Source organism: Python bivittatus, unplaced genomic scaffold (assembly GCF_059951505.1).
Source record: "Python bivittatus isolate LINGU-HERP-01145 unplaced genomic scaffold, Pbiv_v1 ctg000730_np1212, whole genome shotgun sequence".
NCBI classification, from domain to species: Eukaryota; Metazoa; Chordata; class Lepidosauria; order Squamata; family Pythonidae; genus Python; species Python bivittatus.
Genome location: NW_028277109.1, coordinates 1,184,431 through 1,199,833, shown reverse-complemented (window position 1 = coordinate 1,199,833; position 15,403 = coordinate 1,184,431). Strand labels below are relative to the sequence as shown.

Below are 15,403 nucleotides of genomic sequence, written 5' to 3'. Positions count from 1 at the left end.
CCCACGGGATCCTTTCTCTGCCCCCAGGCACAGAATCCTTTGGTCTGTTTTCTTGCATGGTGAACGGGGAGGAGCGAGAGCAGAGTCATCGAGCTGTCTTCAGGTGAGCCGGGGGCCAGGTATGCTCCGGAGCAGCGCGGGGCAGGCAGTCTGGGGTGCAGAGAGTGCTGCGGCACGAGGGAAGGCAGAAGCCCCGGGCACGACCGGTTCAGCCCCGCGTCCAGGCCCCCTTGGCCAGCTCCGAGGTGTAACAAGCAACGCCTCAGAGGGCCCCTCCAACCACCTGCAGGGGGCGCTTCAGCTGCCCGCTGGGTTGGCCTGGAGTCATTTACATCTCCTTGAAGAGATCTTTCTTCTCCGTGCAAAATGAGATGGTGGTGGCGGCAGTGGTGTTAATCGCTGTCATCCAGGAACAGAGAGGAGCCCGGGGTGAGGCTGGCCCCGCAGAGGAAGCAGGCCCGCAGAGGAAGCAGGCCTGGCCGTGAGACCACGGAGGTGGGGCTGCCCTGGAATCCCCCCTCGGGCTGTTCTCCCTTCCAGGTTCATCCCTCGCCACGAAGACGAGCTGGAGCTGGATGTGGACGACCCAATCCTGGTGGAGCTGGAGGAGGACGACTACTGGTACCGGGGCTACAACATGCGCACGGGGGAGCGTGGCATTTTTCCGGCCTTCTATGCCCACGAGGTGGTGAGCCAGGCCAGGGAAGTGGCAGGTACGCTGCAGGCAACGGGGGAGGACAAGGGGGGAGAACCTTCCCCACTCCTCTGTAACTGCCCAGAGGGTCCTGCGTAGAGCCACCATCCCCCCAGGAGCAATTGAGCGCCTGCCGGACTCTCTCTTCCTGGCCGAGAGCAGGAAGCGGCCACGTGGGGATGCAGTGGCGCTGCTCCTTCTGGATGCTTAGGCTCAGCAGCAGGGGGCTTGGGCAGCAAGGCCAGAGAGCCCCTGGGCCTGAGCTGTTCCTGCTCCCATCCCCATGTCGAACCTTCCAGGGGCATGTAAAGGGGGTGAAGAGCTGGGAACGCCCCCCTGCCTTGACCACTCAGCATAAGGGCCGGCTGAATCCTCCAATGTGGTCCCTTCCACTGCTCGTTCTGGCCGGGTCTGGGTCCTTCTAGGGCCAGGGCCGGGCATCTTCCTGAGCCACCCACAACCAAAGTCAGGACAAGGAGAAACGAGAGGAAACAGATGTTGGAAGAGCCCCCTCCCAGCCCCTTCCACCACTCCATAAGCCCTCAGATATGGAGTGGGGCCCCCACTCTGCTTCTGGTGAAGCCGCTATAGAAGCCCTTGTGGTGACAAGAGGAGTCCGTTGGAGCTGGGGGGCTCATACATTCAAATAAATACATGAATTCTCCGAAGGTGTGGTCTGGAGCTCGTGGAGGTGGTCAAGGCAGGCAATGCTGGTTGAGACAAAGCCTGCATCTCAAGGGGCTTTGGGGGTCCTTCCACTAGCCTGGCTGGCACCTGTGTTTTTCCCTCCTTCCAGCAAGCTCCGTTTCTGCCAGGCCACGCCAGGGGGGTTGGGTGGATCTTGCTCAGACTAGCCTGCCAATTTTGATGACAAGGGGAAATACACAGCAGGACAAATTGGTCTTGGCGGCAGTGTCACGGTCCTGATCCCACAATATGCTGCAGCTCTTGATGGGCCCCGCGGTCAGCGTGTCACCGCTTGTCCCTTTCTTGCCAGTCTTCTGGCCATAATAAAGATTAAAGTGGATTTGCTCCTTCCTTGCACGGCCCGCAGGCTGGCAGTCTGAGAGCACAGCTGCTTTTGTCAACTGCATATAGCAAGAGTGTGATCTGTTATGAATAGTCCTATCCATAGTTTTGGGGCTTTCAATACATGGGGACGTGAGCTGGAAACACAGGCCTCTGCCCCAAGGAGCTTGCAATAGAAAAATGCAGCGTCGCAAAGTAGGATGACAACTTGTGGGGTGTGGGAATCTGCCCATCCTTCCATTGATGGTCCAGAGGTTCCTAGGCAGGTGTGGGTGGTGGGAGATGGCACAAAGTGGGCTCCCATAACCCCCTCCAGAGAAGTCATGGCTTCTTCCAGACTCATCCTCCTTTTTGATGTGGTCCTCCTGTGGGTGCCAGAAGGCAGGGGAAGAGTCACTGCGGGAGGCCAGGCCAGATGTGACTCTGGGCGTTCCTTGCAGGCCTGAAGCGGAATCCTTGCTGGGTTGAGCGCTTCAACGTGCAGTTCCTGGGCTCGGTGGAGGTGCCGTACCATCAGGGCAATGGCATCTTGTGTGCGGCCATGCAGAAGGTGAGTCCCGTGGGGGTGCGTGTGTGTGTGAGGGCTGCCTAGCAACCCCAAGTGGGCATCAGTGCAGCACAACAGCCACGTTCACAGAACGTGCAGCAGCCCTCTTCTAGCTCAGCGCGGGGGCTTGATCGACGCCAATGGCTAAGTTTTTGCAGGAGGCTGGACTGCAAACCACCCGTCCCATTTCTGCCTTGCGTTTTGCAACTTTTTCACCATTTTCTGCTCTGCCTTTACTTCAAGGAGCTCGCAGAGGCTCCTTTCATCCTCACCACAGTGCTGTGAGATACACCAGTTACAGAAAGGGTGGTGCAGGTCAGCCAGAGAGAGTCAGGTAGGTCCAGGTCCTTCTGGCCTGGGTCCAACATGACGACTCAGTCAGGATTCTGTCCAGGGAGATGGGGTGGGAGTCTGCCCCGCGTGGATCTCGCTCCCTGGTCCCCAGCACCTCTGCTGTCTGGTCTGCCCCGCGGAATACGATAATCCTGACTGGCTATTTTTTTTAAATTAATTTTTACTGAAGAATTTGTTTACAGAATAAAAACAATACAAATTTAAGGAAAAAGAAAAGTAAAAGTAAAAAAAAGTAAAAGAAAAGTGATACAGGTAGTCCTCAACTTATGACGGCAACTGGGAATTTCCATCGCTAAGTGATGGGGTCATTAGGCGAAAAATCACGATTGTACTGCTTAGTGATGACAGTTCCAATAGTCCCAGTTGTGGTCATTGTAAGGTTTGCCCTGTTCGACAGAGAAACTCCCGTGACACGTGTGGTTCACAAAAGAGGTTTACTCATGCGTAACGTAGCAGTCACAAGCAAAGCCAGGACTGGCTTGGTACAATTGCATCACTCGTTATATTCCCCCCTTCCCACGCTTTTTTCGCCCTGCGATCGCGTTACCGTTGCGGATTATCGGCCCCCCAATAATCCCTCTTAATTGTCCATGATGGCAGGTTCGGTCAGGGTCCATTGTCCTTGATTGACAGTCCCCCTCCAGCTTGGGTTGGTTCCTCCCCGTTACGTGCAAGCCCGCGGGTTCTGTGCTGCGCGGCGATCTTGTTTCGCTGCCTGCGGCCCCGTTCATTGTTGGCTCGCACCGTTATCAGTGTAGAGTTAAAACTTCCGCTGCGGTTTTCCTGTTTGGCTGGGCGCAGGTGGCCCATTAATTAGCGGCGCTTTCAGTTCCTCTTTCCCTCGCTAGCTGCCGCCGGTGGAGTTCGCGCGGTCTGGCTGCGAGCTTCCCTGAAGCCCCGTGCTGGCCGAACCTGACATACCGCCCCCCTGAAGACAACTCCCTCCCCGACTTTATTTCGGTTTCCCGGGGTATTTATTGTAAAAGTCCCGCAGTAGGTCCGGCGCCCTTATGTGGGTTTTACTCACCCATTTGCTGTGGGACTTGGGAAAATGTTTCCATTGCACTAGGAGCTGGACCTGCCCCTTGTGCCTCCTGGCGTCCAGTATCTGGTTGTTCTCGAAATGCTGCTCCCCACTGACCATGATGGGTGGTGGCACCCCCTCTGCCTTGTGCCAGGCGTTCCCCAGCTGGTGCAGCTTTAGCAGGCTGCAGTGGAACACCGGGTGGATCTTCCCGAGGCTTTTCGGGAGCGTCAGCCTGACGGTTACTGGATTGATGACCTCTGCAATGGGGAACGGCCCCACAAACCTTGGGCTGAGTTTTTTCGATGCCTGGTGTGTCTTTAGGTTTTTGGTTGACAAATACACCTGGTACCCCACCTTCCACTGCCCCTCGGGGAGTCTCTTACGGTCCACGTGTTTTTTGTAATCGGCTTTGGCTCTTCGCAATGCCGCGTCCGCCGCTCGCCAGGTGGCGTCGATTTGGGCGAACCAGGCGTCCAGGGAGTTGATTTGGGATTCCGGCTGAGGCAACTCCGGCATGGGGACGAAGTCTCTCCCGGTGGCTACTTTGAATGGAGAAAAGCCGGTACTTTTGTGGACGGCGTTATTGTATGCTACTTCCGCGAATGGCAGTAGCTCCACCCAATCGTCCTGTTGGTGTCCCACGTAGCAGCACAGGTACTGTTCGTGCCCCCCGTTCAGGCGTTCCGTGGCTCTGTCCGTCTGCGGGTGTGCCGCGGAGGAAAGGGCTTGCTTCGTCCCTACCCGCTTCAGGAACTCCCTCCAGAACCGCGCGATGAAGTTGCCGCCCTGATCGCTGACGACCCGTCGGGGTGCGCCGTGCAGCCGGTAAATATGTTGCACGAACAGCCTCGCCAACCTCTCTGCCGTGGGGACTCGCCGGCACGCTACAAAGTGCGCTTGTTTGGAGAATAAGTCCGTAACCACCCAAATGGCGGTCTTCCCCTTACTCTCCGGGAGCTCTACTATGAAGTCCATGGCTATCTCTTGCCATGGGCCGTCGGGGTCCGCTACCGACTGGAGTAACCCCCTAGGCTTGCCTTTGGCCCCTTTCGCCATCGCGCACACCGGGCAACCCCCCGAGTACGCCTCCACGTCCTTACGGAGCGTGGGCCACCAGAACTGCCGCCGAATTAAGTGGAGCGTCTTCACGAAGCCGTAATGCCCCGCGTTCCGGCTGTCGTGGGCTCTTTCCATGACCCCCCATCGGCACCCCTCGGGCACGTACAACTTCCCTTCGTGCCACCACAAACCCTCTTGGCTGGTTAGCGCTTCTCGGTTTTGCTTGAGCCAAGCGTCCCGCTCCGCCGCCTCCGCAAACCCTTGCTTTACCTCAGGCGCCGCGTCCCGTCGCTCCCCCTTGGTCTGGCTCCGGGTCACCGCCTTTGCAGCCAGCCTGCTGGCAGGGATGATGGAGTCCACGATCTCCTCTCGTAGGCTGGCGTGCTGGGGCATGCGAGACAACCTGTCTGCTAGGAAGTTGCGCTTCCCGGGGATGTATTTTAGGGTGAACCTGAACCTCCCGAAGTATTGGGACCACCGCGCCTGTTTGGGGGATAGCTTACGCGGGGCCTTCAGGGCCTCGAGGTTCTTGTGGTCCGTCCACACCTCGAATGGTTCAGCTGCCCCCTCCAATAGGTGCCTCCACGTGGCTAGCGCCCACTTGACGGCGTACGCCTCTTTCTCCCACACCATCCACCTTCTCTCTGTCTCCGTGAATTTGCGGGAGGCGTAGGTGCATGGGTGGATGGCCCCCTCCGGGCTGGGCTGGAGCAGGACCGCCCCCGTTGCCACGTCTGACGCATCTACTTGTATGATAAACCGCCGATCTGGGTCGGGATGGCGCAGGATCGGCTCCGCTGTGAACCGCCGTTTTAGCTCCTCAAACGCCCCCTGGCATTCCGCAGTCCACGCGAGTGCCATGCTGGGCTTGGGGGGTTTTCCACTGCCCTTGGTTTTTAGTAAGTCTGTCAGGGGAAGGGCGATTTGGGCAAAGTTCGGGATGAACTGTCTGTAGAAGTTCGCAAACCCCAAGAAGCTTTGAAGTTGCCTCCGGGTTCGCAGCGCTTCCCAGCCCAGAACATCTTTTACTTTCACTGGGTCCATCTCAATTCCCCGACTGGATATCCGGTAGCCGAGGTAGTCCAGCTGCTCCCGATGAAACTCGCATTTTGATAGCTTCGCGTACAGCTGTGCCTTCAGCAGTCTCTGGAGCACCGTGCGCACCAGGCTCACGTGCTCCGCCAGGGTTTCGGTGTAGATGAGGATGTCGTCCAGGTAGACCAGGACGCCCCGGTAGAGTAGGTCGTGCAGCACCTCGTTTATTAGCTGCATAAATACCCCCAGGGCCCCTTTTAATCCGAACGGCATCAGAGAAAATTGATAGCTTCCGAGTGGCGTGTTGAATGCCGTCTTCCACTCATCTTTTGCGCGGATCCTGACCCTAAAGTAAGCTTCGTGCAAGTCCAGTTTTGTGAACACCCTCCCCTTGGATAGGTGCGACATTAGGTCCTTTATCAGGGGGAGGGGGTATTTGTATTCGGTGCTGATTGCGTTCAGACCCCGGTAGTCCACGCACATCCGGAGCGAGCCATCCTTCTTCTCCCGGAATAGTACCGGGGCTGCTAATGGTGACTTCGTGGGTTGGATGAATCCCCGCGCTAGGTTCTTGTCTATGAACTCCCGCAGAGCCCCCATCTCCCTCATTGACAGGGAGTACATTTTCGTTTTGGGCAGCTTTGCCCCTGGCTCTAGCTCGATGGCGCAGTCACTGGGTCGGTGTGGGGGGAGCTGGTCGGACTCCTTCTCCCCGAACGCCGCCGCCAGGTCTCGATATTGCCTCGGGATTCCGCCGCTCGTCGTGGGTTCCCTGGATTCTGGCCCTCGTTTTGTAGCTGTTCCGCCAGTCGCCACTGCCTTCCCACGCCTCGGGATCGTTGCAAGTCTCCGGGTCTCCGGTGCTGCTGTTGCTGCTGTCGCCGCCCGGGTCTCGGGCTTCGTCTGCTCTCGTCTCGCCTCCCTGTGCCTCGGATCCTCCACTTGCCCTTCTGTGGTTGCGGTCGCGCCCGTCGCCACGGCCCGGTCCCGTCTGCTCTCGCGCTTCGCCGGCCTCTCGACCCCGAATCGCACCGCCTCCGCCGTCCAGTCAACCCATGGGTTCCGTCGCCGCAGCCACACCAAGCCGAGTACCACCGCGTAGTCGGCCACCGGGACCACCACAAATCTTAGTTCTTCCCGGTGACTCCCGATCGTCATCTGGACTGGCTCGGTGTAATACTGAGCTGGCCCCCCCCCGCCAGCGAGCCGTCTAGCTGGCTGAATGCAGTGGGTTCCCGGAGGCGCCTCAGCTGTAGTCCGAGTCCCAAGACCACAGCTGGGTGCATCAAGCAGTGGGTGCAGCCTGAATCCAGCAGCGCCCGCAGCTGTGCCTCCCCTCTGGATCTCACCCCCCGGATGTGTATCCTCACCCGGAACGGAGGGCAGTCCTCATCCCCGATTGGGTCCGCGCGCCTCGGTTCCCCTGCTCGCACTGGGACGCCATTCAGTGCGAGCGCACCTCGTTTCCCGCCGGCTCCGAGTCCTCTCCGGAGGACACCGTCTCCGGGGTCAACCACCCCATCCGTCCTCTTTCGGTCAGTGGCGCCACTGCACTCTTCCGCGGTCGGTCGCCGGCCCTTTTCCCAGTAGGACGCGGGGGCTTGACTTCGGGCCGTGGTGAGGCTCCTTCCCGCTCTGTCGGGCACTGCGCCACTCGGTGGCCTCTGCCTCCGCACCGGAAGCACAGGTTCGGGGTTTTGGTTGCCTCTCTCCCCCCGGTGGACTGCCGCCGACTGCTCCGCCTTTCCTCTGGGGGTCTCTCCCTCGGCCGGTCCCTTGTCTGGTCCCGTCGTCTCGCGCTTTGTTGAATCTGCCGCCACGCCGATTCCGCCGTTCCGGCCAGCCAGATCCAATCTTTCACTGTGGACGGGTCATCCCGCCCCAGTGCCCACTCTAGGATCTCCGGATTGAGCCCCCTCTTAAAATACTTCACCCTCAGGGACTCCGGCCAGTCCGTGAGCTTCTCTACCAACCTCCGGAACTCCAGGGCGTACTCCGATACCGACTTGTCCCGCTGTCTGAACTGCAGGATGTCGTCCTCAGCCCGCTTGGCGCTCAATGTGTCCTCGAATCTGTCCCGGAGCGCCTGCATGAAGTCCGGGAAACTCCGCAGTTCCGCCGCTTTGGCGTCGTACAGTCCGATCACCCAGCTAGCCGCTTGGCCGTCTAACAGCTCGGCCACGTAGGATACTCTATCCTCGTCCCTAGCGAATAGGTGACCACCCCTCTGCATGAAACCCCTGACGTGCGTCAAGAAGTGCGGCAGCTGTTCAGGGTCCCCTGAGAACTTCCCGGTGATGCCTCGAAGTCTCAGGGCGTCCGCCGCCTGTCGGTCCACCGACCGGGGCATCGTGGGTGGTGCCAGCTGGGGTGCCGGGCTGCCACCCCTGTCGCTCGTGCCATCGCTCCCCGCCGATGGTCCCGCTCTCTGTAGCAAGGTCTGGAGCATCGCCTCCACGGCGTCTAGGCACCGCTCGATCCTCTCCTCTAGTCGGGCGAGCTTCTCGTCCTGCTTGCGGTTCCGGGCCCCCGAACCCCGGGTCATTGTGATGCCTGAGCTGTCTGGCCCTTGGTTCATGCACATCGACCACCGCTCCGTTGGAGGGTCCCCGGCCCTGGCCACTGCCCCGTTGCTCCCAGGTGGCTCTGACCGTCCCTCCTCGAGTCCGGGTTCCTCGTGCTCCAGCTGACCCACGGATTCCTCATTGCTGGTCATGCCTGTATTAGAAAGGGAAACGCTCCTCGGTGGCACCGGGTAGCGCTAACGGTGAGTCCTGGCTTTATGTAAGGTTTGCCCCGTTCGACAGAGAAACTCTCGTGACACGTGTGGTTCACAAAGAAGGTTTACTCATGCGTAACGTAGCAGTCACAAGCTAAGCCAGGACTGGCTTGGTACAATTGCATCACTCGTTATATTCCCCCCTTCCCACGCTTTTTTCGCCCCGCGATCGCGTTACCGTTGCGGATTATCGGCCCCCCAATAATCCCTCTTAATTGTCCATGATGGCAGGTTCGGTCAGGGTCCATTGTCCTTGATTGACACTCCCCCTCCGGCTTGGGTTGGTCCCTCCCCGTTACGTGCAAGCCCGAGGGTCCTGTGCTGCGCAGCGATCTTGTTTCGCTGCCTGCGGCCCCGTTCATTGTTGGCTCGCGCCGTTATCAGTGTAGAGTTAAAACTTCCGTTGCGGTTTTCCTGTTTGGCTGGGCGCAGGTGGCCCGTTAATTAGCGGCGCTTTCAGTTCCTCTTTCCCTCGCTAGCTGCCGCCGGTGGAGTTCGCGTGGTATGGCTGCGAGCTTCCCTGAAGCCCCGTGCTGACCGAACCTGACAGTCATTAGGTCAGGACGGTGCCATCATTAGAGGAGGACCTCACACTTCTCCTGCCCTGCCGCCCTCGCCTTTGCTTCAGCTCCGCCACCCACCTGTCTTCCCCACATCTCTGCCCACTTGGCTGCCCTGCACTCTGCCACATGCCCCTGCTGCCTGCCGCTGCCTGCAGCTGATCTTCGCTGTCTTCCTTCTGCTGCTGGCCTGGCATCTGGGCGCTGGGGAAGGGTGCAGCCCTGGGATGCACGCGGTGAGCACGGCAGGGCAGCAGAGCCTCATCTGCCAAAGGAAGCTTGCCAGGCCCGGCCAGGTAGGAAGCAGCAGGACGGTGAGGCGCGGCGCTGTCTGTTGCCGGGCGAGGCAGGAGAGCGGTGGTGGCTCCCCGGGCGAAGACGGAGGCTGTGTGGAAGGCACGGCACTGTTTGGGGTGGCGGCAGAGCAGGAGAAAGCGGAGGGACGCGGCTTCCCAGAGGCACCGTGCGCACGCTGCAGCTCGTGTTGGAAGCGCTCCTGGAAAACCGGCCTGTGGGCTTCAGCGAGGGGCGGAGGCGAGCCCAGCACCGGCAGAGCCTGCCCACGGGCCCTCTGCTCGCTCTCGGCCCAGCCTTCCCCTGCAAAGCCTCGCGAAGGGCCAGCAACTTCCACTGCTGTGCTTGCGTTGGCCGGCCTGCCCCGTGGGCTTAAGTCCCCCGGCAAATCTCTCGCCCTCTCTGTCTCCAGCTAGGGCAGCGTTTCGCATCCATTACAATTCCCAGGCCATTGCTGGGCGTTCTAGGAAATTAATTCCGCATCTCAGGCTGGGAAACATGGGAACAGCGAGGGCGGCCCAGCTGCCTTTCTGAAGGGCAAGGCTTTTCCCACGTGTAGGGATGGGCAGGGGCTTTTCTAGAGCAGGGCTCGAGAAGGCGGTGGTGCTGTTCTCACAGGAGGGCTCTTGGCTCAGCTTTCCAGGCTGGGGTGGGGAGGGCGGTCCCGGGAAGACCCATGGGCTGGGTTCACGCCACCCTCTTAGCCCTGAACCCAGGAATGCCAGCGGGGAGAAGCCTTTGTGCCCGTGTCAGCTGGGGCGAGTGAAACTTTGTGTGGAACCGTCACCTGGGGGGATCCAGGGGGAGGCTCCTCTGCGGATGGTTCTGCTTGCCGGGGCAGGGCAGGGTTGAGTCCTCTCCTGCTTCTCTCTGCAGATTGCTACCACGCGGAAGCTGACGGTCCACCTGAGACCCCCGGCCACTTGCGACCTGGAAATCGGCCTGCAGGGCATCAAGCTGATCCTGACCGTCAATGAGTACAGCCAGGAGGAAGAGGTGAGGGTCTGGCGTGGTTTCTCCAGGCAGCGAGCGGGGAGGGGAGGGGAGGGCTGCCCTCGGAAAGGGCATGGGAGACCCCCAGGGTGACTCCTGAGTAGGATCCAGCCTTGTGCAGCTGCAGGCTCAAGTCTGCCTTGACTTCCGTGCGTGGAAACTCTGTGCTCACCAGCTCAAAGGGAAGAGCTGGTCACTGCAGGCCGAGTTTGGTTTGTATTAATTCTGGCTGGGGAAATTGATGGGTTGAATGTGTTGTGCAAACTCTGTTCAATTAAACCCAAAAGCTAGTTGGCTCGTTAATCAGGTGAAGTGGGTTGCATGATGGCCTGGAACAAGGCCAGTAGGACCAGGCAGGGAGGTTGGTGCAGCCATTATGCTCCAACTGGCAGGACGGCGGGATGAGACTCAGAGCGATGCCAGTCGCCATGCAACCGGTGAGCCCGAGACCCGTTCCTGGGAGAGAAGGGGGAAAGCGTGTTAGGGGATGGCCTGCCAGCAGCTCTGTGCCCTCAGTCACCGATGGCCTGGATTGCTCTCTCTCTGCCGCCTCTTTGCCCTCGGTGTTGCAGCTGGCAGAGGCAGGGCCTGTGCCCAGAACCTTGGGGCCCATTTGGAGGCCTGCAGACGCATGGCAGGGCTGGAGCAGCTGGCGGTGGAGCACCCCACTTCCAGGCCAAGCTCCAGGGATCGCAGGGGGATGGGGCGAGGGGGCCAGGTCAGGTCAGGGTAGGCAGGCAGCGACTCTGGAAATGGCTGCGGGAGCCATTCCCGCCCGGGCCGTGGGGTTGGCAGAGGACCCGGCTGCCTCACTGCCATCTTCCTTCCTTCCTTCCTTCCTTCCTTCCTTCCTTCCTTCCTTCCTTCCTTCCTTCCTTCCTTCCTTCCTTCCTTCCTTCCTTCCTTCCTTCCTTCCTTCCTTCCTTCCTTCCTTCCTTCCTTCCTTCTAGTTTGAGCGCTGCAGCCATTTCTTCCAGATGAAGAATGTCTCGTTCTGTGGCTGCCACCCCCGCAATAGCTGGTGAGTGGCTCCCTGCTCCTCCTCCAACGAGGGCCCAGTTCAGTTGGCAGGGTCTTCCCCCACTGAGAGAAGTGCACTGGGGCGGCAGTTTTCCTTCCCACCCTGCCTGGCTCACCGAAGGGCAAATCTGCTCGCTCCGTCGCAGCAGCTGGCCTGGGGAGCGCTGAGCCAGCAAAGGTTCTGTGGGCGCAGGGGCAAGAGAGCGGCAATGGCCGAGGCCAGGCAGCGGTGGCACTGCTGGTGCCGGGATGGGTTTGCCTGAGGGAGTGAGACTCTGGTGCCACACGGGCATCGGCCTCCAACAAGCTGTAGAAAGGAGGAGGCAGGCTGAGCCCTAGGCGAAGGGCTGGCTCTCTGGGCCAGGAGGAGGACTTAGCTGCCGGTCCATGGGCCACCAGGGCCTTCCTTCCCCTGGCCCCTCTTGGTGTGCCCTTGGGATGCCAACTTCTGCAGCCGCGGCCAAGCGCAGGCTTTGGGCTCCTCCAGAAGCCCCTCTGCTGCTTCTGGCTCACGCTGCCCCTCTTCCTTGCAGCTATTTTGGTTTCATCACCAAGCACCCCGTGCTGAGTCGCTTTGCCTGCCACGTCTTCGTTTCGCAGGAGTCCATGCGGCCGGTGGCCGAGTGCGTTGGGTGAGTAGGCTGGGAGGCGCTGCGGCAGCGAAGTCGGTGCGGCCCCATCAGGCAGAGGGCTGCAGAAGCAGCAGCGCCCAGCTGGGCAGGGCAGGGCACGGCAGGGCAACGGCTTCTGGCTAGGGGAGCCCAAGCCAGAGCCGGCAGGGCCTCGGGTGGTAAGCTACCCCCGACCTAAAGCTGCAGAACTGGCAGGGGCCAAGTGCCGGTGCCCAGCAGCCTCCAGTCTTGTCCTGCCGGGAAGGGAAAGGAGGCAGCCGGGGGTGATTCTGCCGCTCCCCCGCTTCGCTGGGGAGGCAGCGAGGGCAGGCCGGGTGAAGGCTTGCGAGGAGCCGGCTGTACACCTGCAGAAAGGTGAGGCGGGATCCTGGGTGTCGTGGGCGTTCGGAGAGACCTGGCCCACCGGGCTCGCACGGCCTGCACGTCCTGTGTCACCCAGGCCAGTCTTCGTCCAAAGAGGCGACGCACCCAAATGCGGGTCTAGAGGAGCAGCAGGGCCGGCCTGCCCCATGGCTGGTTGGAGGGGCCCAGGCACAGCCGCAGCGCCACTGCCTCCCCGCACACGCCCCACTTTGTGGGGCTTGGTCTGGGCTGAGCTGTGGCAGCCGTGCACCTCCACAAGGGGTGTGCCCGGCAAGGGGGAGAGCACAGGCACAGGAAGAGGCCCTCCATGGAACTGTTGACATGTTGGCTGCCGAGCTGCATGTTACTCTTCTGGGTGGGGGGGGGGTTGCTCTCCTTCAAAGAAAACCAGAGAAAGGGGGGGCTAGAGGGGGGCTGCATGTGAGCATATCGCTGGCTCTTCCCTTTTCCTTGGGGGCTCCCCTCTAAGTGGGGCAGGGCGGGCAGCATGTGGCACTTCTCTGGGCTGGACCCCCCCCCCCCCGGCAGTGCTAACTCAGCTCTTCCTTCCCTTTGTAGCCGCGCCTTTCAGGAATATTACCAAGAGCACCTTGAATTCGCTTGCCCCACAGAAGACATTTACCTGGAGTAGGACGTGAGCCGGAGGGGGCCCCGGTTTCCACGCCCTCCAGAGAGTCGGACCCAGGCGCCTGAGCTCTGCCAGGCAGCCGAGCCCACAGCATCCCTGCTTGGCGGGGTCCGGCGTCCAGGGCTTTGGGGCCGGTCTGGTGGGCGACTGCCCTCTCTCCTCCCTCTCTCCTCCCTTCCCCAAATACATTCCCCCCCCCCCGCAACATCCCGAGGTGGCCAGAGGAGCAGCTGGAGGCAACCCTCTCAAGGGTGGGGGAGGGCTTCGCTGGGAGGAAACCTGAGTGCGGAGCAGGGGTGCAGGAGGCGGCCTGGGAGTTGCAGGACCCTGAGAAGGGACAGCTTTCCTGTGTGTGCGGGGGGGGGGGCGGCTTCCCCAAAACTGTGGCCTTTGTATGAGGTTCCTTTTTGGGCTGGAAGGGAGGCTGGGGGCACGGGGAAGCACCCATGGCCCCTTCCTTGGAGAAGGTTTGTCCCTGGAAAGTGGGCGATACCTGCTGGCTCCCCCCTCACTTTATTCCTTCTGGTAGGGGAGGGCAGGGACACGGTGCCGCCTCCCCCATTCTGCTCCCTGCCTCCATGGCCTGCCTGGTCTTACTGTTCCGGCCCCACCCTCCATAAACTGGTTTTTCAGGAAGAGGGCCATATGTGTGCACCCCCCCTCCCCATGACTTACCACAGGACTGGCCCCCCCTTGCATATTTTCCTGCTAATTCTCACCCTTCCAGAGGCACAGCTGAGTTGGGGGGAGTCCAAGATAGCAACCCGCATGCTGCACGGCAGCTGGGAGCCCAAAGGGCATTTCTGCAGGCAGCTCCTGGGGGGGAGTGGGGAAATGGGGTTCCACCTGTCCTGGGGACTCCTCCGTCCCCTCTGCTCCTGCCATGGCTAGAAAGCCACCCCTGCTGGGAGGGGAGGAGAGGAGAGGGTCGACGTTCCCCATTTGCACGCTCGACCCAGGCCCTGGGTCAGCCTTTGCGGAGGCCCGAGAAGGATGCCTGTGCTAGTTTTCTTCTCCTGAGCCCAGGTCTGGGCACAGGTGGAGGGTCAGTCTGGCTGCAGGCCCCTTGGGGGACCCCTCCCCGGCTCTCTTCTCTGCCCCCACCCCCGCTGTGCCTGGTGAACACATTTGCTTGCCAGCCCGCCTGCCTCGACTCAGTACGAGCTGAGTGATTAGTGCTCACCGCTGTCCGTCCATGTAACGATATTTATCTGTAACTTCACCCACGAGGAGCAGTGACTTGTACAAACCTGAATGGGGACCCTCCCTACTCACTGCCTGGTCATGAGTTGGACTTTCAATAAAATATATGCTTGGTGTCACCATGTGGCTGTGTGATTGTGAAGTTCTGGGGAGCTCCAGTGAGCGCCTGCGTGCACACTCGCAGCATGGGCCGGAGGGTGGCTGGGAGGCCAGCTGGCGGCTGCTGGGGAACCCTTGCCCGCAATTGTCCTCTGCTGTCCTCCTGCCGGGTTCAGTCAGGAGGGCCTTCTGCTCTGGGTCCCGGCCCAGGAAGCTTCTCTCCAGGAGCGCCAAAATGGCCCGGCTCAGATGCTGGGGATGATGTCAGCAAGACCGGGGAGCAGGTCCCAGGCTCGCCGGTCAGCTGGGTCCTTGGCAAGGTCCCAGCGATTCTCACGTGCCGTTCTGCTCCAGCCCTCTTTGTGACAAATGGTGCTTGCCTGGATTTGCTAACCTGTGGAAGGCTGTTCCAGCCTACGGTATTTATTTATTTAGATCAACCGAGATGGCCCCCAGTTTGCCAGAGTGACTTTGGGTGGTGAACAAAACATTATAAACAATTATGAACAAAACTAGAAAGCACACATACATTCCAGCCATCGTCCGTCCCCAAGATAGGCATGTCTAACATCCCAGCCCAAACGTCCGGAGGAAACCCAGAGTTTAAATCCTTTGCAGGAGGCCAGTGGGTTGAGGCCAGTCAAATCTCGGGGGGGGGGGGTGGAGATTATTCCAGAGGCGTGGAAAAGGCATGCTTCTTAGGTCCAACAGGATCACACTCAGAGGGGACCTGGAACATGGGCATCCTAGAAGGCTGTGTGGGATATGATGTTACAGCCAGAGAGCAGCAGTTCCACAAATAACCTGGCTCCGTGCCCTGTAGGGCTCTGTAAGTGATAACCAGCACCTTGAATTGCACCCGGAGCCAACACGCTTGCAAAGTGACTAACCACACTGCTGGATCCTGCATCATTTGCGTCTTCGGGGACAGCCCCCTGTAGAGCGTGTTACACTAATCCAGCCTGGAAGTGTCTGAGGGGGAGCGGCTGCAAGCAGAGACTCCCAGTCCAGGAACAAGTGCAATTGGTGCTCCAGTTGAAGTCGTGCAAGACTTCTGGCCACAGCGATTACGCTCATGAGCTGGAGC

General features: G+C 60.3%; 1 protein-coding gene across 2 annotated transcripts in view; it reads left to right on the top strand.

The window, feature by feature from the left end:
* The window catches only part of MAPK8IP2 (mitogen-activated protein kinase 8 interacting protein 2), a 45,539-nt gene extending 31,207 nt beyond the window's left edge, over window positions 1-14,332 (top strand). Inside the window, exons 6-12 of one of the 2 annotated variants that reach the window (XM_088129020.1) lie at window positions 28-103; window positions 541-713; window positions 2,164-2,273; window positions 10,255-10,374; window positions 11,322-11,392; window positions 11,925-12,023; window positions 12,945-14,332. In XM_088129020.1, coding sequence (XP_087985146.1) covers window positions 28-103; window positions 541-713; window positions 2,164-2,273; window positions 10,255-10,374; window positions 11,322-11,392; window positions 11,925-12,023; window positions 12,945-13,017 — 722 coding nt within the window. In that variant the 3' untranslated portion in view covers window positions 13,018-14,332. The remainder of the gene's footprint in view (window positions 1-27; window positions 104-540; window positions 714-2,163; window positions 2,274-10,254; window positions 10,375-11,321; window positions 11,393-11,924; window positions 12,024-12,944) is intronic. The other variant, XM_088129021.1, reaches the window with a different exon arrangement.
* Window positions 14,333-15,403: the final 1,071 nt, after the last annotated feature.